Source organism: Dendropsophus ebraccatus, chromosome 2 (assembly GCF_027789765.1).
Source record: "Dendropsophus ebraccatus isolate aDenEbr1 chromosome 2, aDenEbr1.pat, whole genome shotgun sequence".
Taxonomy (NCBI): domain Eukaryota; kingdom Metazoa; phylum Chordata; class Amphibia; order Anura; family Hylidae; genus Dendropsophus; species Dendropsophus ebraccatus.
Window position 1 is genome coordinate 4713216 of NC_091455.1, and position 27534 is coordinate 4740749.

The window sequence follows — 27534 nt, forward strand, 5'->3', positions numbered from 1 at the left end:
CTTTGGGATTTTTTTGCGCTGACGCCATTTACCGTGCGAGATCAGGAATGTGATTAATTAATAGTTCGGGCGATTACGCACGCGGCGATAGCAAACATGTTTGTTTATTTATTTACTTTTATTTATAAACTGGGAAAAGGGGGGTGATTCTGACATTTATTAGGGGAGGGGGCTTTTTACTATTAACAACACTTTTTTTTTTACTTTAACACTTATACTAGAAGCCCCCCTGGGGTTAGGGTTATTCCCCCCCTGGAGTTAGGGTTATTCCCCCCCTGGGGTTAGGGTTATTCCCCCCTGGGGGACTTCTAGTATAAGTGCACTGATCTCTCATAGATATGCTGCAGAGATCCATGAGATAGGCTGCTGCAGCCGGAAGTAAATGAGTGGCGAGCCGGGGACGGCGCCATCTTGGAGCGGTCCCCGGCCGGCTTCAGAAACGGAGATCGCTCCTCCGAGATAACATCCCGGGGGAGCGATCTCCGCCACTAGACACCATGTTTGACAGCTGCATCTGATTACTGTATTAGCGGGCACGGCGATCGGACCGTGCCCGCTAATACCAGCGGTCTCGGGCTACAAGCGGCACCCGGGACCGCCGCGGTTCAGAGCGGGGTCGCCGCGTGGCCCCGCTCTGAACGTCCTTACCAGCATCAGGGCGTGAATATACGCCCGATGTCGTTAAGGGGTTAAAGGACTAAATAAGGGTCAGGAGGGAAGTGGTTTTAGAAAAAAACTGGACTGAAGAACAAAAGGAGACGGTGAGAGGTAACTGGAGGAAAGATCAGAAGTAACCTGAGAAAATATTACTTTACTGAAAGAGTAGTAAAGTTGTACACAAAGCAATTGTCGTTTAAAGGGGTTGGCCACTTTATAGTAAAATAGGGCAGACAGGGCTCCAGACTAAAAAATTTACCTAGGAGCCATTGGCTCCTAACCTGAAAAATTTAGGCGCCAAATAGAATATTTGGTCGCCAACATTTTACACCATGTAAAATTAAAGAGTCACTGTCGTATTTTTTTTTTTTGCAGAAATCAATAGTCCAGGCGATTTGAAGAAACTTTGTAATTGGGTTTATTAGCCAAATCTGCCATTATCTGCATGTAAAAAGCCTTTTCCCAGGCCCCCCCCTCCTTCCTCTTTTTCATCCACTCTGAAAAATCTGAAAATTGTGACTTGTTGCAGGAGACGTCCCCTGTCTGTTCTAGGGAGAGGGGAGGGGGGAGGAGGAAGGAGGGAGTTAGCCGGCAGCAGAGAGCAGAGAACAGAGGATTACAGGCACGGAGCTGGGTGACAGCTGTAATCCGAGCTCAGACAGGTCACTGGTGACTGTCACAGGAGATATCCCGTGAGGGATTTGTAGATTAACTCTTTGTTGTCCTGTTTTGGTCTTTTCTTTAGCTCTCTCCATAGGAGAACAATGAAGACAGGGGGGAGAGCTTCAAACTGCTTTTTCATGATAAAAATGCATTTTTCGGATAATAAACCCAATTACAAAGTTTCTTAAAATCGCCTGGACTATTGATTTCTGCAAAAAAAAAATTCATGACAGTGACACTTTAATGTTATGTTAAATGGGACTTACTGTGTGCAGAGGCCGCGGCAGCCTCCTCCTCCTTTAGATTCTTTCTTTTCTTAGTTTGAAAATGTTCAACATGGAAACTTGCAACTTGACAACCATATCCAGTCTGACTCAGTACTTCAGCCTCACTTGGCTAGCCTATTAATGAGGCTTACTCTTCTGAACTTGAACTTAAAGGGAACCTGTCGACCCCCGTGCCGGGGTGACAGGCTCCCAACCCCCCTATACTCACCTCCCAACCCCCCTATACTCTCACTGAGAGATGAGTCCAACGCTCATAGAGAATGACGGGAGAGTCCAGCGCTCCGTCATTCTCTATGAGCGTTGGACTCATCTCTCAGTGTGCGCGTCGGGCTGCAGCGGCTGAGATCTCCGTGACCCGACCATCTTCAGAAGCGGGACCCGGCGCGATGAGGTGAGTATAGGGGGCTCTAACGGGGGGTTGGGAGCCTGTCACACCGTCACCGGGGGTGACAGGTTCCCTTTAAAAGCTTGCAACAGTCTATACATACTGAGCTAGACTTATGACTGCAGCCATAGTGACCCCCCACAAGATGTGTATATAGATAGATATATCTCTCACCTAGTGACTAATGCAAGTAACCCCCTACAATACAGACACCTGAGGGGCCCTGATAATAATAATTGTGCATATATCTCCCAGTGTCTGCAGCCAGTTTGCCCTACACTTATAGATGGCCCCCTCCCCTTATAGATGACCCCCTCCTTTTATAGATGACCCCCTCTACCCCCATTATAGATGCCCCCTCTCCCCCCATTATAGATGCCCCCTCTTCTCCCCCCCTTATAGATACCCCCTCCCCTTATAGATGCCTCCTCTCCCCCCCCCATTATAGATGCCCCCTCCTCCCCCCCATTATAGATGCCCCCTCCTCCCCCCCATTATAGATGCCCCCTCTCCCCCCCCATTATAGATGCCCCCTCTTCTCCCCCCCTTATAGATACCCCCTCCCCTTATAGATGCCTCCTTTCCCCCCCCCCATTATAGATGCTTCCTCTTCTCCCCCCCCTTATAGATACCCCTCCCCTTATAGATGGCCCCCTCTCCCCCCCCATTATAGATGCCCCCCCTTTCCTCTATGCTAAGCAGTATTTAAAAAAAACAAACACACAAACTCACCTGACAACCCGCTCCCCCGGCGATCCTCTTCTTCTTCAGGTGCTGTCCCCGGCTGATGCGCGGCTGCCGGGGGTGTCCCGTCCTATCCCCGGCAGCGCGTCGCGTCAGTGAGCTCCCTGTACGCCGGGGCTGTGACTTCTGACACAGGAAGCGTCTCTGACGTGCGCTTCCTGTGCCGGAAGTCAGGGCCCCAGGCAGCTCACTGATGCGCCGCGCTGCCGGGGATAGGACGGGACACCCCCGGCAGCTGCGCATCAGCCGGGGGCCCGGACTTAAAGAGACAGCGCGCCGCCGCCGGGGCCAGTCGCAAATGGCGCCCAGATTAATAAATCTGGGCGCCATTTGCAAAATTTCAGTCGCATTGGCGACCATTTTGGTCGCCATCTGGAGCCCTGGCAGAGTACAGTATTAGTAAGTGTACTCACTGTATATACTGACCACAGCTCCCTGTGTACTCTCTGTATATACTGACAGCAGCTCCCTGTGCACTCACTCTATATACTGACAGCAGCTCCCTGTACTCGTACTCACTGTATATACTGACAGCAGCTCCCTGTGCACTCACTGTATATACTGACCACAGCTCCCTGTGTACTCTCTGTATATACTGACCACAGCTCCCTGTGTACTCTCTGTATATACTGACAGCAGCTCCCTGTGCACTCACTGTATATACTGACCACAGCTCCCTGTGCACTCACTGTATATACTGACAGCAGCTCCCTGTACTCACTGTATATACTGACAGCAGCTCCCTGTGTACTCACTGTATATACTGACAGCAGCTCCCTGTGTACTCACTGTATATACTGACAGCAGCTCCCTGTGTACTCACTGTATATACTGACAGCAGCTCCCTGTGTACTCACTGTATATACTGACAGCAGCTCCCTGTGTACTCACTGTATATACTGACAGCATTTTCCTGTGTACTCACTGTATATACTGACAGCATTTTCCTGTGTACTCACTGTATATACTGACAGCAGCTCCCTGTGTACTCACTGTATATACTGACAGCATTTTCCTGTGTACTCACTGTATATACTGACAGCATTTTCCTGTGTACTCACTGTATACACTGACAGCAGCTCCCTGTGTACTCACTGTATACACTGGCAGCAGCTCCCTGTGTACTCACTGTATATACTGACAGCGGCTCCCTGTACTCACTATATATACTGACAGCAGCTCCCTGTGTACTCACTGTATATACTGACAGCAGCTCCCTGTGTACTCACTGTATATACTGACAGCGGCTCCCTGTGTACTCACTGTATATACTGACAGCGGCTCCCTGTGTACCTCATAGAGCTAACATCAGACTCCCCTCCTCCAGGCTGGGCTGCCCTGCTCTGCTTTGTTTCTGTCCATAAGATGGCTGACATGGAGGAGCATGTGACCAGGCCCAGCCCCCTGTGTCAACCACTGAGCCTGTACATGCCTATGGAGCACACTGGGGGCGGGGCAATGTCACATGCTACTCCATGTCAGCCATCTTATGGACAGAAACAAAGCAGAGCAGGGCAGCCCAGCCTGGAGGAGGGGAGTCTGATGTTAGCTCTATGAGGTACACAGGGAGCCGCTGTCAGTATATACAGTGAGTACACAGGGAGCCGCTGTCAGTATATACAGTGAGTACACAGGGAGCTGCTGTCAGTATATACAGTGAGTACACAGGGAGCTGCTGTCAGTATATACAGTGAGTGCACAGGGAGCTGCTGTCAGTATATATAGTGAGTACAGGGAGCCGCTGTCAGTATATACAGTGAGTACACAGGGAACTGCTGTCAGTATATACAGTGAATACACAGGGAGCTGCTGTCAGTATATACAGTGAGTACACAGGGAGCTGCTGTCAGTATATACAGTGAGTACACAGGGAGCCGCTGTCAGTATATACAGTGAGTACACAGGGAGCTGCTGTCAGTATATACAGTGAATACACAGGGAGCTGCTGTCAGTATATACAGTGAGTACACAGGGAGCTGCTGTCAGTATATACAGTGAGTACAGGGAACCGCTGTCAGTATATACAGTGAGTACAGGGAGCCGCTGTCAGTATATACAGTGAGTACACAGGGAGCCGCTGTCAGTATATACAGTGAGTACAGGGAGCTGCTGTCAGTATATACAGTGAGTACACAGGGAGCTGCTGTCCGTATATACAGTGAGTACAGGGAGCCGCTGTCAGTATATACAGTGAGTACAGGGAGCTGCTGTCAGTATATACAGTGAGTACACAGGGAGCCGCTGTCAGTATATACAGTGAGTACACAGGGAGCTGCTGTCAGTATATACAGTGAGTACAGGGAGCTGCTGTCAGTATATACAGTGAGTACAGGGAGCTGCTGTCAGTATATACAGTGAGTACACAGGGAGCTGCTGTCAGTATATACAGTGAGTACAGGGAGCCGCTGTCAGTATATACAGTGAGTACAGGGAGCTGCTGTCAGTATATACAGTGAGTACAGGGAACCGCTGTCAGTATATACAGTGAGTACAGGGAGCCGCTGTCAGTATATACAGTGAGTACACAGGGAGCCGCTGTCAGTATATACAGTGAGTACAGGGAGCTGCTGTCAGTATATACAGTGAGTACACAGGGAGCTGCTGTCAGTATATACAGTGAGTACAGGGAGCTGCTGTCAGTATATACAATGAGTACACAGGGAGCCGCTGTCAGTATATACAGTGAGTACACAGGGAGCTGCTGTCAGTATATACAGTGAGTACAGGGAGCTGCTGTCAGTGTATACAGTGAGTACAGGGAGCTGCTGTCAGTATATACAGTGAGTACACAGGGAGCTGCTGTCAGTATATACAGTGAGTACAGGGAGCCGCTGTCAGTATATACAGTGAGTGCACTTACTAATGCTGTGCACTATTTTACTATAAAGTGGCCGACCCCTTTAAAGATTCGCAATAACGGTCGATCGTTAAAATAGCGATCACTGATTACTGTTATGAACGATTTTTTTTTGTCGTTATATGGTCGCTAATCGTTCCTCAGGACGACCCACACAACATGTTTTATTGGTGAACGACTAATTACACAAACGGATATGCGAACGATGGTTGTTTGATCATTGGGTGTTATTACACAGACAGATAATCGCTCATTATATCGCTCCGTGCACTAGGGCCTTTAGTGAGGAGGAGCACTGAACGGGGATGAGGGGTTGTGAGATGAAGATATGAGGGAAGTGAAGGATTGCCCCAGCTGGGTCCTTCCCGGAGGATATCTGGTTAGTCCTTAGTTGTGAGACTCTTCAATGAGGCTCCACGGGCTCTTTGTTGCATATGGCAGAGGTGAGGGCAGATTGGAAGTCAAGGAGTGCTCGCCTGTATGTCTGGAAGTCGTGTATATGCCGTGCGCAGGGCCGTATTTACCACTAGGCACCCGTGGTCCGGTGCCTAGGGCAGCACCTTGCAGGGGGGCAGCACCAGGGAGCAGGGGGAAAGAATTTTTTTTTTTTTTTTTTTTTTAGTCTCTCACCTCCTGTTCAGACTTGACAGTAAATCTGGTGTTTTTTCCAGGGGGGTAGGGGGGAGGTATGGTCAGGTCTGGTAAGGCCAATCGGTGCGAGAAGATGGGGCGTCTTCAGGTTTAGAGCCTAGGGCAGCAGCAAGTGTTAATTCGGCTCTGGCTGTGTGTGTTTGTACCCGTACAGCGGGTTTTCCTCCAGCGCCGCTCAGCAGCCCTGGATGCTCGCCTTAGTTGTTTGGTTAGGTCAGGGTGCCAGGGCTGATGTTTGCTTAGGTCGGGGTGCCAGTGCTGATGTTTGGTTAGGTCGGGGTGCCAGTGCTGATGTTTGGTTAGTTCGGGGTGCCAGGGCTGATGTTTGGTTAGGTAGGTGTGCCAGTGCTGATGTTTGGTTAGGTAGGTGTGCCAGTGCTGATGTTTGGTTAGGTAGGGGTGCCAGTGCTGATGTTTGGTTAGGTAGGTGTGCCAGTGCTGATGTTTGGTTAGGTCGGGGTGCCAGGGCTGATGTTTGGTTAGGTCGGGGTGCCAGGGCTGATGTTTGGTTAGGTCGGGGTGCCAGGGCTGATGTTTGGTTAGGTCGGGGTGCCAGGGCTGATGGTTGGTTAGGTCGGGGTGCCAGGGCTGATGGTTGGTTAGGTCGGGGTGCCAGGGCTGATGGATGGTTAGGTCGGGGTGCCAGGGCTGATGGATGGTTAGGTCGCGGTGCCAGGGCTGATGGATGGTTAGGTTGGGGTGCCAGGGCTGATGGATGGTTAGGTCGCGGTGCCAGGGCTGATGGTTGGTTAGGTCGGGGTGCCAGGGCTGATGGTTGGTTAGGTCAGGGTGCCAGTGCTGATGTTTGGTTAGGTCGGTGTGCCAGGGCTGCCTGTTGATGTGGCGTGTTCTGTTGTGCGTGAGGTGGGCTACAGAGTCAAGGGCTGAGGTAATTGTGGAATTGTAAGAGGTTGCAGCTTAGTCAGTGTCATTGAGAGAAGATTTGGTGGAGAGTGTCATGAGGGAATCAGAGTGTGTTTAAATGTTAGGGCTCGTTCCCACTGAGGAAAGGTAGCGGAATTCCGCGACGGAATTGTCCGCCGCGGAATGCCGTTAGCGGCATTCTTCAGCGCGGACAGGGCAGGAGCGCGCGCCTCCCATAGACTCCCATTATGAGCGGGAGGCTAACGGCATTCCGCGGCGGACAATTCCGTTGCGGAATTCCGCTACCTTTCCTCAGTGGGAACGAGCCCTTAAGGTGTCTGAGGTTCCTGCAAGGGTGGGCGAGGTTTATAAATGGGGGGGGGGGGGGCAGATGAGGAGGAGAGGAGAATGTTAGGGGGTTGTGGTCAGAGATGTGGAGGGGTGTGCTGGTGAGGTCAGATATGGGACACAGGTGGGTAAAAATAAGGTCCAGCGTGTGACCATAGAGGGCCACTGTGTGAGGCCGAAGAAGGAGGCTAGTGCTAGGAGTTTAGAGGTGGCCGTTTTAGATGTGTTGACAGGGATGTTGAAGTCGCCCATGATAATGGTGTGAATATCTGTAGAGAGGAAGTCTGATAGCCAAGCGGTGAATTGGTCAAGGAAGGTGGCTGCGTAGCCTGGTGGTCGGTAAATGATGGCCACTTGGAGGTTGGAGGGGGAATAGATGCGGATGGAGTGTACTTCAATATCTGCCTGAGCCATCTGTATCGTTTGCATTTCTTGTTGCCGGCTTGGATTGTCTGACCTGCCTCTGAAACCGCCTGCCCTGACTATTCGCCTGTCTATCTCATCCCTAATATTGCACTCCCGTTGACAACCCGGACCACTGACTAGGACTACTCAGCCTGTTCCCCAATGCCTGGCACCAATTCTGTCTTATCCTTGGGGACCAACTTCTGCTCACACCGGGACCACACTTGTGCAGCAACCTCCTTGGTGATGCCCAAAGCCAAACAAGATGAGTAGCACAGCGGGTCCATGCTCGCTGTCCGTCACACGAGCCCTTCAGGGTCTAGTAACAAATGTGGCTTTGACTCTGGGTAAACAAGTTTCCGTTCCAAAAATTGTTAACTTGGTCAGGTTTGGGCTTGTACTTTGGGTTGGGGTCATGTTGTAGTGTATGCTCGACCGGTCACTTGCTAGACGGTAACGGGTGACGCCAGGGGTGATTCTAGCCTCTCTGCTGCCCGAGGCGAACTATAGAATGACGCCCCCCCCCCGTCAATCCGCCCACATTATAATCCACTACTGCCCCCCCCACTGCTGTCCCCAATAAACATAATGTTTGGTCCCTTGCTGCACAGAGGATGTCAGGAGAGGAGGAGGCTGACTTTATAGGAGAGGTCCCAGCAGCACAGAGGATGTCAGGAGAGGAGGGGGCTAATCCTATAGGAGAGGTCCCAGCAGCACAGAGGATGTCAGGAGAGGAGGGGGCTGACTTTATAGGAGAGGTCCCAGCAGCACAGAGGATGTCAGGAGAGGAGGGGGGCTAATCCTATAGGAGAGGTCCCAGCAGCACAGAGGATGTCAGGAGATGAGGGTGCTAATCCTATAGGAGAAGTCCCAGCAGCACAGAGGATGTCAGGAGAGGAGGGTGCTGATCTTTTAGGAGATGGTCCCCCTCTTCCCCCCTTATAGATGGTCCCCCTCTTCCCTCTCCCCCCTCCCTTATAGATGGTCACCCTCCCCCCCTTATACATGGTCCCCCTCTTCCCCCCCCTTATAGACGGTCCCCCTCCCTTATAGATGGTCCCCCCCTTATAGATGGTCCCCCTCTTTCCCCCCTCCCTTATAGATGGCCCCCCCTTATAGATGGTCCCCCTCTTTCCCCCCTCCCTTATAGATGGTCCCCCTCTTTCCCCCCTCCCTTATAGATGGTCCCCTTCCCCCCCCCCTCCCTTATAGATGGTCCCCCCCCCTTATAGATCGTCCCCCTCTTTCCCCCCTCCCTTATAGATGGTCCCCTTCCCCCCCCCTATAGATAGTCCCCCTCTTCCCTCTCCCCCTCCCTTATAGATGGCCCCCCCCCTTATAGATGGTCCCCCCTTATTGATGGTCCCCCTCTTTCCCCCCTCCCTTATAGATGGCCCCCCCCTTATAGATGGTCCCCCTCTTTCCCCCCTCCCTTATAGATGGTCCCCTTCCCCCCCCTATAGATAGTCCCCCTCTTCCCTCTCAACCTCCCTTATAGATGGCCCCCCCCCCCCTTATAGATGGCCCCCCTTATAGATGGTCCCCCTCTTTCCCCCCTCCCTTATAGATGGTCCCCTTCCCCCCCTATAGATGGTCCCCCTCTTCCCTCTCTCTTATAGATGGTCCCCCCCCTTATAGATGCCCCCCTCCCTTATAGATGGTCCCCCTCTTTCCCCCCTCCCTAATAGATGGTCCCCTTCTCCCCCCTATAGATAGTCCCCCTCTTCCCTCTCCCCCTCCCTTATAGATGGTTTCCCCTTATAGATCGTCCCCCTCTTTCCCCCCTCCCTTATAGATCGTCCCCCTCTTTCCCCCCTCCCTTATAGATGGTCCCCCTCTCCCCCCCCCTCCTGCCACAGCAGATAAAACAAAAAACAGCACACAACTCACCTGCCCTCCGTTCCCCCGTCGAGCCTCTCTGGTCTGGTCCCGGCTGATGTGCGGCTGCCCGGGGTGTCCCGTCCTGTCCCCGGCAGCGTGCGCATCACAGATCTCCCCGTGTGCCTGTGGCTGTGACTTCCGGGGCACGGGGAGCTCTCTGATGCGCGCGCTGCCGGGGACAGGACGGGACACCTCCGGCAGCCGCGCATCACCCGGGGGACTAAAGGCTGCATTCCCACGTTCCGTGATCCTGACGGATCACGGACGTGGAATGCATGTACTGGAGCCCCCCCGCCCCCGGGCAGTATCTGTAATTAGATGCTGTGAGCGGGGGAGACTGTATTCATAAGCGCCGCGCTGTAGTAACAGCACCGCGCGGCTGATTCATTACAGCGCGGCACTTATGAATACAGTCTCCCCCGCTCACAGCATCTCATTACAGATACTGCCCGGGCGCGGGGGGGCTCCAGTACATGGTACAGTCAGTGGCGGATTATAATGTGGGCGGCCGCCGAACCGCTCATATTATAATCTGCCACTGAATGCCGCCCCCATGGTGACAGCTAGTGGCGCCGCCTGAGGCAGACGATTCAGGTCGCCTCATGATTGCGGCGCCCCTGGGTGACGCCACTCCTGTGGTGGTTGGTCGGAATATAGCTCAGCCAGATGTTAGGTTGTTGTGATGCCAGTGACGGTTGGGCACACAAGTATGGTGGCACATCTGCTTTTATTTTAGATAGGCTGGCTATACCCTTTCCCCTGTGGTCCGTAACCTGCCGTGTTGCGAGGAGGTCCCTTGGACGCTTATCACGGTGGTCCGGAGTCCACCTGGACTACTGGTACCACCACCCACAGAAAGGGGAGATGACCCAAGGCCGATGCCATGGCTGTGTAGGTGCTTAGCGAATAACCACTGAGTCCAGGTAAAATAAACAAACTCTTCTTTACTGCAGGAAGACGCAATACAGCGATATATATTAGGATCTTGACATTATAATATACTTTAATCTTTAGTGACACAACCTCTGCTAGGAGCTTAAGGGGAGGTACAGCCGTGCTGACCGAGTTGCATGCTGAGAGGTAGAAGAGGTTCAGAGAGATAGAGAGGAGGATGTCGAGAGTGTCCCAACCCAGGGTAGAAGTGTGCTCTGCCGGAACGTTAGAAGGAGAATAGGTAGAATACTTGAGAGTTAAGAGAATACTTGTGTCATGAATATTGCCCCTTGGCTCGTGCTACGCACTGACATTCAGTGTCTTTGTATGTTTGTGCATCCCACCTAGCCAGTACAGGGACCGCCGCCAAGTTGCCTGCTGCCATCTTAGGGCGGATTGCGGCAAGTAGGTAGGGGCAGTGGGCAGGGCTGAGCTTAGGGTACACTGTCTGTGTCCGCCATCTTGTCTCTCTTAGCGACCAGTCCTGACAGATGTATTAAGGATGCCTGGGTAGGTCACTCAGATCCTCAAACCCTTAAAGAGACCATGGCCTTGGCCATTAGTATTGACCGCAGACTACGTGACAGAAAGAGGGCGAAAGCAAACGCTGACTTCTTCAAACCTTCCGCTTCTTTTCCTGCTGAAAAACCTTTATCCTCCCCTGAGGTGTCAGAGGAGGAACCTATGCAGCTGGGAGTATTGAACGTCAGGACCCGGCGAGAATTCCGGAGACATAACGGCCTGTGCTTTTACTGCGGGAACAGTGGTCACTACATCAGCCATTGCCCCATCCGTCCCCGGTGATCAGAACATCATCAGCGTCCAGGTGACTCCCAGGAAGGTCATCTGGGCGCACAGGTAACCATTGGGGAAATGGGCATACACTGTTCCTCTGATAAACCTGCCATATCTGTGCCTGATGTGAATGAAAATTGTGGTGATGATAATTCTGTAACTCATCTGTCTGTAACCCAGAGTCCTCCGCTGACGAGTGGGAGACGGATAGCGATATTGATAGTGACATTCAAACCTGTGTGGTGAGTGGTCATTTTCCGCCTACACCTGATTTATCAAGTGAGGGTCTGGAGGCCCCTCATAAAAGGGGACATCGTCTCTGTGCTGTAGTATACGTCTTCCTGCTTCCCGATGGGTTAACGCTTTCTTCCTACTTTCCCTTTTCCTACACGTGTTTACACACTTACTATTAACTGATGTGATGTAAATCTGATCATGTGACTCAATAAGGAAGCCACGTGAGAATGGACAGAAGCCATAACTGAGGATCACTTACTGACAGATTTGTTTACTCTGTGTATATTTTATGCTGTATCTATATTATATTAAAGGGAACCATTCACCCCGTGGCCCCGGTTAGAAACAGACAAACAGTTACATAAAGGTCAATATACTTACCATATCGCTCCCGGTCCCGTCCCGGATCTCGTTGTTGACACGGAGAAATCGCCGATTCTTCTTCTCCCGCCCATTATGGTAATGAGCTGAGATGAGTCCAACGTCCATAGGAAACGACGGACGAGTCCAACTTATTCATGAGGTCCTCTTCTCGTCGCCACCCATCCACGCCTCCTGGAACTTGATTGACGTCTTCAGTCTTCAGTCTCCTCACGAATTCCCGCACAGGCGCCGTTGCGAAGGTCTCGTCATCTCTTCTGCGCCTGCGCGGTAAACAGGATACGTGCTCGTGACGTTCCTGTGTACCGCGCATGCGCGAAGTCCAACACGTCACTTCAGCTCTGACAATCGGCGCACGCGCAGTAAACATTGAAGCTGTGGAGCGGCTTCAATTGTGAACTGCGCATGCGCCGAAAACGACCGGATCCGGCGAGAAGAAAGAAGACGAGGAGGAAGAAGACCCGGCGTCAATCAAGTGTCGGAGGCGGGGAGAAGGCTGGACTTCGGGCCGGCGGCGCTCATTACCATAATGGGCGCGAGAAGAAGAATCGGCGATTTCTCCGTGTCAACAACGAGATCCGGGACGGGACCGGGAGCGATATGGTAAGTATATTGACCTTTATGTAACTGTTTGTCTGTTTCTAACGGGGGCCACGGGGTGAATGGTTCCCTTTAACTGTATGGAAGATTCCCCGCTGCGGACCAGCGACAGACCCAATCTCTTGTGACAGTGTCGCTCCGGTGCTATGGCTGCCAGTCCTGCTGACAGTGTCGCTCCGGTGCTATGGCTGCCAGTCCTGCCGATAGTGTCGCTCTGGTGCTATGGCTGCCAGTCCTGCCGACAGTGTCGCTCCGGTGCTATGGCTGCCAGTCCTGCCGATAGTGTCGCTCCGGTGCTATGGCTGCCAGTCCTGCCGATAGTGTCGCTCCGGTGCTATGGCTGCCAGTCCTGCTGACAGTGTCGCTCCGGTGCTATGGCTGACAGTCCTGCCGATAGTGTCGCTCCGGTGTTATGGCTGCCAGTCCTGCTGACAGCGTCGCTCCGGTGCTATGGCTGCCGTCCTGCCGATAGTGTCGCTCCGGTGCTATGGCTGCCGTCCTGCTGACAGTGTCGCTCCGGTGCTATGGCTGCCAGTCCTGCCGATAGTGTCGCTCCGGTGTTATGGCTGCCAGTCCTGCCGATAGTGTCGCTCCGGTGCTATGGTTGCCAGTCCTGCCGATAGTGTCGCTCCGGTGTTATGGCTGCCAGTCCTGCCGATAGTGTCGCTCCGGTGCTATGGCTGCTGGTCCTGATAACTGTGGGGCTAGTTAGCCTATCTGTCTGAAGGCAGTGGCGACGAATAGAACAGGTCTAAAGACTGCTTCAAAAATGGTGGAGGGTGTGAGGCATAAACCATATCAGGAAAGACTTAAGGATTTGAATCTGTATAGTCTGGAGGAAGAAGGGAAAGGGGGGACATGATGGAAACTTTTATATATGTTACAGGGGGAAGAAGGGAAAGGAGGGACATGATGGAAACCTTTATATATGTTACAGGAGGAAGAAGGGAAAGGGAGGACATGATGGAAACCTTTATATATGTTACAGGGGGAAGAAGGGAAAGGGAGGGCATGATGGAAACCTTTATATATGTTACAGGAGGAAGAAGGGAAAGGGGGGGCATGATGGAAACCTTTATATATGTTACAGGAGGAAGAAGGGAAAGGGAGGACATGATGGAAACCTTTATATATGTTACAGGAGGGAAGAAGGGAAAGGGGGGCCATGATGGAAACCTTTATATATGTTACAGGAGGAAGAAGGGAAAGGGAGGACATGATGGAAACCTTTATATATGTTACAGGAGGAAGAAGGGAAAGGGAGGACATGATGGAAACCTTTATATATGTTACAGGAGATAGAAGGGAAAGGGGGACATGATGGAAACCTTTATATATGTTACAGGAGGAAGAAGGGAAAGGGAGGACATGATGGAAACCTTTATATATGTTACAGGAGGAAGAAGGGAAAGGGAGGACATGATGGAAACCTTTATATATGTTACAGGAGGAAGAAGGGAAAGGGGGGACATGATGGAAACCTTTATATATGTTACAGGAGGAAGAAGGGAAAGGAGGATATGATGGAAACCTTTATATATGTTACAGGAGGAAGAAGGGAAAGGAGGATATGATGGAAACCTTTATATATGTTACAGGAGGAAGAAGGGAAAGGGAGGACATGATGGAAACCTTTATATATGTTACAGGAGGAAGAAGGGAAAGGGAGGACATGATGGAAACCTTTATATATGTTACAGGAGGAAGAAGGGAAAGGGGGACATGATGGAAACCTTTATATATGTTACAGGAGGAAGAAGGGAAAGGGGGGCATGATGGAAACCTTTATATATGTTACAGAAGGAAGAAGGGAAAGGAGGATATGATGGAAACCTTTATATATGTTACAGGAGGGAAGAAGGGAAAGGGGGGACATGATGGAAACCTTTATATATGTTACAGGAGGAAGAAGGGAAAGGACGACATGATGGAAACCTTTATATATGTTACAGGAGGAAGAAGGGAAAGGGGGGACATGATGGAAACCTTTATATATGTTACAGGAGGAAGAAGGGAAAGGGAGGACATGATGGAAACCTTTATATATGTTACAGGAGGAAGAAGGGAAAGGGGGACATGATGGAAACCTTTATATATGTTACAGGAGGAAGAAGGGAAAGGGGGGCATGATGGAAACCTTTATATATGTTACAGAAGGAAGAAGGGAAAGGAGGATATGATGGAAACCTTTATATATGTTACAGGAGGGAAGAAGGGAAAGGGAGGACATGATGGAAACCTTTATATATGTTACAGGAGGAAGAAGGGAAAGGACGACATGATGGAAACCTTTATATATGTTACAGGAGGAAGAAGGGAAAGGGGGGACATGATGGAAACCTTTATATATGTTACAGGAGGAAGAAGGGAAAGGGGAGGCATGATGGAAACCTTTATATATGTTACAGGAGGAAGAAGGGAAAGGTGAGGCATGATGGAAACCTTTATATATGTTACAGGGGGGAAGTGTTTTTAGTAAAAAAAACTGAGCTCAAGAACAAGAGGAGACAGTGAGAGGTTAGTTGGGGGAAAGATCAGAAGCAATGTGAGAAAATATTATTTTACTGAAAGAGTAGTAGATACCTGGAACAAACTTCCAGCAGAGGTGGTTGGTAAATCTACAATAACAGAATGTAACCTGCCTGGGATAGACATATATCTATCCTAAGATAATAAGAAAGAAAATACTAACAGGGCAGACTAGATGGACCCAGTGGTCCTTTTCTGCCGACAATCTTCTATGTTTCTATGTTGTCCAATGGCCCCGGATTCAGACAGGCAGCAGCTGGCCAGGGTCGCCTGTGGTTGGGATCTTGCTTACCCCTCTGTCTTGTTAGTTGGACTCTTCATACCCTCCTGGACCTTGACCCTGGATCGGCTTCTGACCATCGCAGGTTACCCGGCTGCTGTAGATGCTATTTGCCTTGAGGCAGGGCCGGGACAAAGGGTAGGCCAGGGTAGGCGATGGCCTAGGGCGCCATCTAGTGGTGAATTACAGGGGGCGCAATTTCAATCTCCAAAAAAAAAAAAATGACTCCAGGCTCCTGTACTCCTGGTGGCCTCAGAGTGCTGCCCCTCCCTGCTCACCTTCAGCATCCTCATGTCCTCCCACTCTCTCCCCTCCTGGGCAGGCAGTGTGAATATCCCCTCACCCCGAGCAGGATCATTGCTCTGCCCTGAAGATGACCTGCTAGGACCTTTCACTCGGACTAGAGGCTCCGCCCCCTCCTCACCATGTGACCTCCTCACTATCTGACTGCTGGGGCTGCTGTCTGGTGAGTTCACTGACTGACTCTCATCATCCTGTAGGTGTAGGGAGGCTGGGAGTGCTGGGAGAGGGAGGTCACCTAGGTCACAGGGCTGCCCCATATAACACTGCCCCATATCCCTGCACTGCTCCTCTATACACAGCACTTCCCATATTGTTCCCCAACCTGTGGGTCACCAGCTGCTCCAAAACTACAACAGTCACAGCATGATGGGAGTTGTAGTCCTGCCACAGCTTGGGACCCACAGGTTGGTGAACACATGTGTTTATTATGTACAGGCTAATTCTCCTGACACTGGTGCTTTATATCCTTATTGTATTGGGTCCTTGTACTGGGTCAGGATCAGTATATGATGTGTATATGGCGCTGTGCTGTCATGGTATAGGGGGGGTGTATGTGGTAGGATCAGTATATGATGTGTATATGGCGCGGTGACTGTGCTGTCATGGTATAGGGGAGGTGTATGTGGCAGGATCAGTATATGATGTGTATATGTGACTGTGCTGTCATGGTATAGGGGAGGTGTATGGGGCAGGATCAGTATATGATGTGTATATGGCGCTGTGCTGTCATGGTATAGGGGAGGTGTATGTGGCAGGATCAGTATATGATGTGTATATGTGACTGTGCTGTCATGGTATAGGGGAGGTGTATGTGGTAGGATCAGTATATGATGTGTATATGTGACTGTGCTGTCATGGTATAGGGGAGGTGTATGTGGCAGGATCAGTATATGATGTGTATATGGCGCTGTGACTGTGCTGTCATGGTATAGGGGAGGTGTATGTGGCGGGATCAGTATATGATGTGTATATGGCGCTGTGCTGTCATGGTATAGGGGAGGTGTATGTGGCAGGATCAGTATATGATGTGTATATGGCGCTGTGCTGTCATGGTATAGGGGGGGTGTATGTGGCAGGATCAGTATATGATGTGTATATGGCGCTGTGACTGTGCTGTCATGGTATAGGGGAGGTGTATGTGGCAGGATCAGTATATGATGTGTATATGTGACTGTGCTGTCATGGTATAGGGGAGGTGTATGTGGCAGGATCAGTATATGATGTGTATATGGCGCTGTGCTGTCATGGTATAGGGGAGGTGTATGTGGTAGGATCAGTATATGATGTGTATATGTGACCGTGCTGTCATGGTATAGGGGAGGTGTATGTGGCAGGATCAGTATATGATGTGTATATGGCGCTGTGCTGTCATGGTATAGGGGAGGTGTATGTGGTAGGATCAGTATATGATGTGTATATGGCGCTGTGCTGTCATGGTATAGGGGAGGTGTATGTGGTAGGATCAGTATATGATGTGTATATGTGACTGTGCTGTCATGGTATAGGGGAGGTGTATGGTGTAGGATCAGTATATGATGTGTATATGGCGCTGTGACTGTGCTGTCATGGTATAGGGGAGGTGTATGTGGCGGGATCAGTATATGATGTGTATATGGCGCTGTGCTGTCATGGTATAGGGGAGGTGTATGTGGCAGGATCAGTATATGATGTGTATATGGCGCTGTGCTGTCATGGTATAGGGGAGGTGTATGTGGCAGGATCAGTATATGATGTGTATATGGCGCTGTGACTGTGCTGTCATGGTATAGGGGAGGTGTATGTGGCAGGATCAGTATATGATGTGTATATGGCGCTGTGCTGTCATGGTATAGGGGAGGTGTATGTGGCAGGATCAGTATATGATGTGTATATGTGACTGTGCGGTCATGGTATAGGGGAGGTGTATGTGGTAGGATCAGTATATGATGTGTATATGGCGCTGTGACTGTGCTGTCATGGTATAGGGGAGGTGTATGTGGTAGGATCAGTATATGATGTGTATATGGCGCTGTGCTGTCATGGTATAGGGGAGGTGTATGTGGCAGGATCAGTATATGATGTGTATATGGCGCTGTGACTGTGCGGTCATGGTATAGGGGAGGTGTATGTGGCAGGATCAGTATATGATGTGTATATGTGACTGTGCTGTCATGGTATAGGGAGGTGTATGTGGCAGGATCAGTATATGATGTGTATATGGCGCTGTGACTGTGCTGTCATGGTATAGGGGAGGTGTATGTGGCAGGATCAGTATATGATGTGTATATGGCGCTGTGCTGTCATGGTATAGGGGAGGTGTATGTGGCAGGATCAGTATATGATGTGTATATGGCGCTGTGACTGTGCTGTCATGGTATAGGGGAGGTGTATGTGGCAGGATCAGTATATGATGTGTATATGGCGCTGTGACTGTGCTGTCATGGTATAGGGGAGGTGTATGTGGCAGGATCAGTATATGATGTGTATATGGCGCTGTGCTGTCATGGTATAGGGGAGGTGTATGTGGCAGGATCAGTATATGATGTGTATATGGCGCTGTGACTGTGCTGTCATGGTATAGGGGAGGTGTATGTGGCAGGATCAGTATATGATGTGTATATGTGACTGTGCGGTCATGGTATAGGGGAGGTGTATGTGGCGGGATCAGTATATGATGTGTATATGGCGCTGTGACTATGCTGTTATGGTATAGGGGAGGTGTATGTGGGAGGATCAGTATATGATGTGTATATGGCGCTGTACTGTCATGGTATAGGGGAGGTGTATGTGGCAGGATCAGTATATGATGGGTATATGGCGCTGTGACTGTGCTGTCATGGTATAGGGGAGGTGTATGTGGCAGGATCAGTATATGATGTGTATATGGCGCTGTGACTGTGCGGTCATGGTATAGGGGAGGTGTATGTGGCGGGATCAGTATATGATGTGTATATGGCGCTGTGACTGTGCGGTCATGGTATAGGGGAGGTGTATGTGGCAGGATCAGTATATGATGTGTATATGTGACTGTGCTGTCATGGTATAGGGAGGTGTATGTGGCAGGATCAGTATATGATGTGTATATGGCGCTGTGACTGTGCTGTCATGGTATAGGGGAGGTGTATGTGGTAGGATCAGTATATGATGTGTATATGGCGCTGTGCTGTCATGGTATAGGGGAGGTGTATGTGGCAGGATCAGTATATGATGTGTATATGGCGCTGTGCTGTCATGGTATAGGGGAGGTGTATGTGGCAGGATCAGTATATAATGTGTATATGGCGCTGTGACTGTGCTGTCATGGTATAGGGGAGGTGTATGTGGCAGGATCAGTATATGATGTGTATATGGCGCTGTGCTGTCATGGTATAGGGGAGGTGTATGTGGCAGGATCAGTATATGATGTGTATATGGGGCTGTGACTGCTGTCATGGTATAGGGGAGGTGTATGTGGCGGGATCAGTATATGATGTGTATATGTGACTGTGCTGTCATGGTATAGGGGAGGTGTATGTGGCAGGATCAGTATATGATGTGTATATGGCGCTGTGCTGTCATGGTATAGGGGAGGTGTATGTGGCAGGATCAGTATATGATGTGTATATGGCGCTGTGACTGTGCGGTCATGGTATAGGGGAGGTGTATGTGGTAGGATCAGTATATGATGTGTATATGTGACTGTGCTGTCATGGTATAGGGAGGTGTATGTGGTAGGATCAGTATATGATGTGTATATGGCGCTGTGCTGTCATGGTATAGGGGAGGTGTATGTGGTAGGATCAGTATATGATGTGTATATGTGACTGTGCTGTCATGGTATAGGGGAGGTGTATGTGGTAGGATCAGTATATGATGTGTATATGGCGCTGTGACTGTGCTGTCATGGTATAGGGGAGGTGTATGTGGCAGGATCAGTATATGATGTGTATATGGCGCTGTGACTGTGCTGTCATGGTATAGGGGAGGTGTATGTGGTAGGATCAGTATATGATGTGGATATGGCGCTGTGACTGTGCTGTCATGGTATAGGGGAGGTGTATGTGGCAGGATCAGTATATGATGTGTATATGTGACTGTGCTGTCATGGTATAGGGGAGGTGTATGTGGCAGGATCAGTATATGATGTGTATATGGCGCTGTGACTGTGCTGTCATGGTATAGGGGAGGTGTATGTGGCGGGATCAGTATATGATGTGTATATGTGACTGTGCTGTCATGGTATAGGGGAGGTGTATGTGGTAGGATCAGTATATGATGTGTATATGGCGCTGTGACTGTGCTGTCATGGTATAGGGGAGGTGTATGTGGTAGGATCAGTATATGATGTGTATATGGCGCTGTGACTGTGCTGTCATGGTATAGGGGAGGTGTATGTGGCGGGATCAGTATATGATGTGTATATGTGACTGTGCTGTCATGGTATAGGGGAGGTGTATGTGGCAGGATCAGTATATGATGTGTATATGTGACTGTGTTGTCATGGTATAGGGGAGGTGTATGTGGCAGGATCAGTATATGATGTGTATATGGCGCTGTGACTGTGCTGTCATGGTATAGGGGAGGTGTATGTGGCAGGATCAGTATATGATGTGTATATGGCGCTGTGACTGTGCTGTCATGGTATAGGGGAGGTGTATGTGGCAGGATCAGTATATGATGTGTATATGGCGCTGTGCTGTCATGGTATAGGGGAGGTGTATGTGGCAGGATCAGTATATGATGTGTATATGGCACTGTGACTGTCATGGTATAGGGGAGGTGTATGTGGCAGGATCAGTATATGATGTGTATATGGCGCTGTGACTGTGCTGTCATGGTATAGGGGAGGTGTATGTGGTAGGATCAGTATATGATGTGTATATGTGACTGTGCTGTCATGGTATAGGGGAGGTGTATGTGGTAGGATCAGTATATGATGTGTATATGGCGCTGTGCTGTCATGGTATAGGGGAGGTGTATGTGGCAGGATCAGTATATGATGTGTATATGGCACTGTGACTGTCATGGTATAGGGGAGGTGTATGTGGCAGGATCAGTATATGATGTGTATATGGCGCTGTGACTGTGCTGTCATGGTATAGGGGAGGTGTATGTGGTAGGATCAGTATATGATGTGTATATGTGACTGTGCTGTCATGGTATAGGGGAGGTGTATGTGGCAGGATCAGTATATGATGTGTATATGGCGCTGTGCTGTCATGGTATAGGGGAGGTGTATGTGGGAGGATCAGTATATGATGTGTATATGGCGCTGTGCTGTCATGGTATAGGGGAGGTGTATGTGGCAGGATCAGTATATGATGTGTATATGGCGCTGTGACTGTGCTGTCATGGTATAGGGGAGGTGTATGTGGCAGGATCAGTATATGATGTGTATATGGCGCTGTGACTGTGCGGTCATGGTATAGGGGAGGTGTATGTGGTAGGATCAGTATATGATGTGTATATGGCGCTGTGCTGTCATGGTATAGGGGAGGTGTATGTGGCAGGATCAGTATATGATGTGTATATGTGACTGTGCTGTCATGGTATAGGGGAGGTGTATGTGGCAGGATCAGTATATGATGTGTATATGGCGCTGTGCTGTCATGGTATAGGGGAGGTGTATGTGGTAGGATCAGTATATGATGTGTATATGGCGCTGTGCTGTCATGGTATAGGGGAGGTGTATGTGGCGGGATCAGTATATGATGTGTATATGGCGCTGTGAGTGTGCTGTCATGGTATAGGGGAGGTGTATGTGGTAGGATCAGTATATGATGTGTATATGGCGCTGTGCTGTCATGGTATAGGGGAGGTGTATGTGCTCCATCATTTTCTCTGTTCCTGAAGTCTGTAACGCTGTATATTCCTGTTATACCTATAGCACAATGTGCACCATCATTATACCCGAGGGGCCTGGTGTGTGACACCTAAATTCTCAGGATGCCATGTGTGACACTACTACATTCAGGTGGCATGGTGTGTTACAGTCAGGGGGTACAGTATACACGGTCCTGTTACAGTCAGGGGGTACAGTATACATGGTCCTGTTACATTCAGGGGGTACAGTATACATGGTCCTGTTACAGTCAGCGGGTACAGTATACATGGTCCTGTTACAGTCAGGGGGTACAGTATACATGGTCCTGTTACAGTCAGGGGGTACAGTATACATGGTCCTGTTACATTCAGGGGGTACAGTATACATGGTCCTGTTACAGTCAGCGGGTACAGTATACACGGTCCTGTTACAGTCAGGGGGTACAGTATACACGGTCCTGTTACAGTCAGCGGGTACAGTATACATGGTCCTGTTACAGTCAGGGGGTACAGTATACATGGTCCTGTTACAGTCAGGGGGTACAGTATACACGGTCCTGTTACAGTCAGGGGGTACAGTATACATGGTCCTGTTACAGTCAGAGGGTACAGTATACATGGTCCTGTTACAGTAAGGGGTAACAGTATACATGGTCCTGTTACAGTCAGGGGGTACAGTATACATGGTTACAGTCAGGGGGTACAGTATACATGGTCCTGTTACAGTCAGGGGGTACAGTATACACGGTCCTGTTACAGTCAGGGGGTACAGTATACATGACCCCCACATACAGTATAGCCTCCTGGCTGTCCCCGCATAGCGTACAGTCTATTCTGGGGGGGGGGGGGGGGGCGGCGCCATTTGTCTTCTCTGCCTAGGGCACCAAAACTCCTTGTCCCGGCCCTGCCTTGAGGTATAAGAATTGGACCAGTGTGGTATCCTGCAGTCAGGTTACAGTCTTTATTATGGCTGGGCGTCCGTGCCCGCTTACTAGTGATAGTTCTGCTCATGGATATCACGGATTGGTGTGCCCTGTGCCGTAGGCGTTACATACACTTCCTACTTTCCTGGGCAGGTGGTGTATGTCTGACACCCCTCACCGGTATAGACCTATGCTTTGTGTTCTATTACATACTCATAGGTTGCATATTTTCTTTGCACGTGTTAAAGGGGTTATCCAGCGCTGCAAAAACATGGCCACTTTCCCCCCTACTGTTGTCTCCAGTTCAGGAGCATTTACTTCAATGGAACCGAGTTTCAAAACCCCACCCAATCTGGAGACAACAGTAGGGGGAAAGTGGCCGTGTTTTTGCAGCGCTGGATTACCCATTTAAAGTTGTTTTATTTGCGGTCACTAACGTCTCAGGCCACGCCCAGAGGGGCGGAGTCTGTGTAAGGTCAGAACCTGATGAAGGCACGCCAACCACGCTGAAACCTGTTCTCTGTTATTTTGTTAACCCTCATATTTCATCAATACATATCCGTCCCCCGGGGCGGGGAGCAGGTTATCTCAGGTGCATATAGTAGATCTCTAGGATCTCTGCTGCGGACTGAGATACTGGGTGACGAGCGCAGCTGCTCCAGACACACGGCTTAGATACACGGAGTGTGATACTGCAAACAGCTGCAACAGGTGAGTGGCTCACTAGGGGCACTATGATGATTGGTCTTATGGTGGTATAGAACCAGGGGGTACGGCACCACATAGCACCAGGGGGGTACGGCACCACATAGCACAGGGGGGTATAGCACCACATAGCACCGGGGGGCATAGCACCACATAGCACCGGGGGGCATAGCACCACATAGAACCAGGGGGCATAGCACCACATAGAACCAGGGGGTATAGCACCACATAGAACCAGGGGGTATAGCACCACATAGCACAGGGGGGTATAGCACCACATAGCACAGGGGGGTATAGCACCACATAGCACCGGGGGGCATAGCACCACATAGCACCGGGGGGCATAGCACCACATAGAACCAGGGGGCATAGCACCACATAGAACCAGGGGGTATAGCACCACATAGAACCGGGGGGTATAGCACCACATAGCACAGGGGGGTATAGCACCACATAGAACCGGGGGGTATAGCACCACATAGCACCGGGGGGTATAGCACCACATAGAACCAGGGGGTATAGCACCACATAGCACCGGGGGGTATAGCACCACATAGCACCGGGGGGTATAGCACCACATAGCACCGGGGGGTATAGCACCACATAGCACCGGGGGGGCATAGCACCACATAGCACCGGGGGGGCATAGCACCACATAGCATCGGGGGGGCATAGCACCACATAGCACCGGGGGGGCATAGCACCACATAGCACCGGGGGGGCATAGCACCACATAGCACCGGGGGGGCATAGCACCACATAGCACCGGGGGGGCATAGCACCACATAGCACCAGGGGGTATAGCACCACATAGCACCGGGGGGGTATAGCACCACATAGCACCAGGGGGTATAGCACCACATAGCACCAGGGGGTATAGCACCATATAGCACCAGGGGGTATAGCACCATATAGCACCAGGGGGGTATAGCACCACATAGCACCAGGGGGGTATAGCACCACATAGGACCAGGGGGTATAGCACCACATAGCACCAGGGGGTATAGCACCACATAGCACCGGGGGGTATAGCACCACATAGCACCAGGGGGGTATAGCACCATATAGCACCAGGGGGGTATAGCACCATATAGCACCAGGGGGGTATAGCACCATATAGCACCAGGGGGGTATAGCACCATATAGCACCAGGGGGGTATAGCACCACATAGCACCAGGGGGGTATAGCACCACATAGCACCAGGGGGGTATAGCACCACATAGCACCAGGGGGGTATAGCACCATATAGCACCACATAGCACCAGGGGGTATAGCACCACATAGCACCAGGGGGTATAGCACCATATAGCACCAGGGGGTATAGCACCATATAGCACCAGGGGGGTATAGCACCACATAGCACCAGGGGGGTATAGCACCACATAGCACCAGGGGGGTATAGCACCACATAGGACCAGGGGGTATAGCACCACATAGCACCAGGGGGTATAGCACCACATAGCACCGGGGGGTATAGCACCACATAGCACCAGGGGGTATAGCACCACATAGCACCAGGGGGGTATAGCACCATATAGCACCAGGGGGGTATAGCACCACATAGCACCAGGGGGGTATAGCACCACATAGCACCAGGGGGGTATAGCACCACATAGCACCAGGGGGTATAGCACCACATAGCACCAGGGGGTATAGCACCACATAGCACCAGGGGGTATAGCACCACATAGCACCAGGGGGTATAGCACCACATAGCACCAGGGGGTATAGCACCACATAGCACCAGGGGGTATAGCACCGGGGGGTATAGCACCATATAGCACCAGGGGGGGTATAGCACCACATAGCACCGGGGGGTATAGCACCATATAGCACCACATAGCACCAGGGGGTATAGCACTACATAGCACCAGGGGGTATAGCACCACATAGCACCAGGGGGTATAGCACCAGGGGGTATAGCACCATATAGCACCACATAGCACCGGGGCGTATAGCACCACATAGCACCGGGGGGTATAGCACCATATAGCACCAGGGGGGTATAGCACCATATAGCACCACATAGCACCAGGGGGTATAGCACCATATAGCACCACATAGCACCGGGGCGTATAGCACCACATAGCACCGGGGGGTATAGCACCATATAGCACCAGGGGGGTATAGCACCATATAGCACCACATAGCACCAGGGGGTATAGCACTACATAGCACCAGGGGGTATAGCACCACATAGCACCAGGGGGTATAGCACCATATAGCACCACATAGCACCGGGGGGTATAGCACCACATAGCACCGGGGGGTATAGCACCATATAGCACCAGGGGGGTATAGCACCATATAGCACCAGGGGGGTATAGCACCATATAGCACCAGGGGTATAGCACCACATAGCACCAGGGGGTATAGCACCACATAGCACCAGGGGGTATAGCACCATATAGCACCAGGGGGTATAGCACCACATAGCACCAGGGGGTATAGCACCACATAGCACCAGGGGGCATAGCACCACATAGCACCAGGGGGTATAGCACCACATAGCACCAGGGGGGTATAGCACCACATAGCACCGGGGGGCATAGCACCACATAGCACCGGGGGGCATAGCACCACATAGCACCAGGGGGGTATAGCACTGTGTTGCACCATGAGGCACAGGACCAGGGGGTAAAGCATCAGAAGGTATAATACCAGGAGAAACAGCTCTGGGGACTTTGTGTGTTTCCTATAGACCCCTCAGGTTACCCTCATCCCCATCCCCCCGTTCTGTGTCACAGGCAGCTGATCCTATACACAGGATATATAACGCGTCACTATACACATCACTACGGATACAGGAGATATATAACACGTTACTATACACAGCACTGCGGATACATGATATATAACATATTACTATACACAGCACTGCGGATACAGGAGATATATAACATATTACTATACACAGCACTGCGGATACAGGAGATATATAACACATCACTACGGATACAGGAGATATATAACACGTCACTATACACAGCACTGCGGATACAGGAGATATATAACGCGTCACTATACACAGCACTGCGGATACAGGAGATATATAACGCGTCACTATACACAGCACTGCGGATACAGGAGATATATAACGCGTCACTATACACAGCACTGCGGATACAGGAGATATATAACGCGTCACTATACACAGCACTGCGGATACAGGAGATATATAACGCGTCACTATACACAGCACTGCGGATACAGGAGATATATAACGCGTCACTATACACAGCACTGCGGATACACAGGATATATAACACGTCACTATACACAGCACTGCGGATACACAGGATATATAACACGTCACTATACACAGCACTGCGGATACATGATACATACCTCCCAACTTTTGCAAAGAGCAAAGAGGGACATGTGCGCCGTGGTCCCCATAGCCACGCCCTCATAGCGACCCTCCATAGCCACGCCCCCATAGCAACCCTCCATAGCCACGCCCCCCCCCCATAGCAACCCTCCATAGCCACTCCCCTAGTCACCACATGCTGCTGACTGAATAGTGTCTTATACAGTATCCAATCCCGCCAAAAATGCCCCATACAGTATCCAATCCCCCATATATGCCCCACATAGTATCCAATGCCCCAATACAGTGCCCCACATAGTGTCCAATCCCCATATAGTGCCCCACATAGAATCCAATCCCCCACATAGTGCCCCACATAGTATCCAATCCCCCCAATAGTGCCCCACATAGTAGCCTTTGCCCCCATATAGTGCCCCACATAGTAGCCAATCCCCATATAGTGCCCCACATAGTAGCCAATCCCCATATAGTGCCCCACATAGTAGCCAATCCCCCATAGAGTGCCCACATAGTAGCCAATGCCCCATTTATGCCCCACATAGTAGCCAATCCCCCATATATGCCCCACATAGTAGCCAATCCCGCATATATGCCCCACATAGTAGCCAATGCCCCCATATATGCCCCACATAGTAGCCAATGCCCCCATATATGCCCCACATAGTAGCCAATGCCCCCATATATGCCCCACATAGTAGCCAATCCCCATATAGTGCCCCACATAGTAGCCAATCCCCATATAGTGCCCCACATAGTAGCCAATCCCCCATAGAGTGCCCACATAGTAGCCAATGCCCCATTTATGCCCCACATAGTAGCCAATCCCCCATATATGCCCCACATAGTAGCCAATCCCCCATATATGCCCCACATAGTAGCCAATGCCCCCATATATGCCCCACATAGTAGCCAATGCCCCCATATATGCCCCACATAGTAGCTAATGCCCCATATATGCCCCACATAGTAGCCAATGCCCCCATATATGCCCCA

At 50.7% G+C, this 27534-nt stretch overlaps 1 protein-coding gene across 3 annotated transcripts in view; it reads left to right on the forward strand.

The window, feature by feature from the left end:
• Positions 1 to 27534, forward strand: part of LOC138784256 (cytochrome P450 2C21-like) — an 88485-nt gene that overhangs the window by 21932 nt on the left and 39019 nt on the right. Inside the window, exon 1 of one of the 3 annotated variants that reach the window (XM_069959771.1) lies at positions 4253 to 4324. The exons of the other annotated variants lie outside the window; for them this stretch is intronic. Within the exon in view, the coding sequence (XP_069815872.1) occupies positions 4290 to 4324 (35 nt within the window). The 5' untranslated portion in view covers positions 4253 to 4289. Of the gene's footprint in view, positions 1 to 4252; positions 4325 to 27534 lie in introns of those variants that run through there. 3 annotated transcript variants of the gene reach the window in all.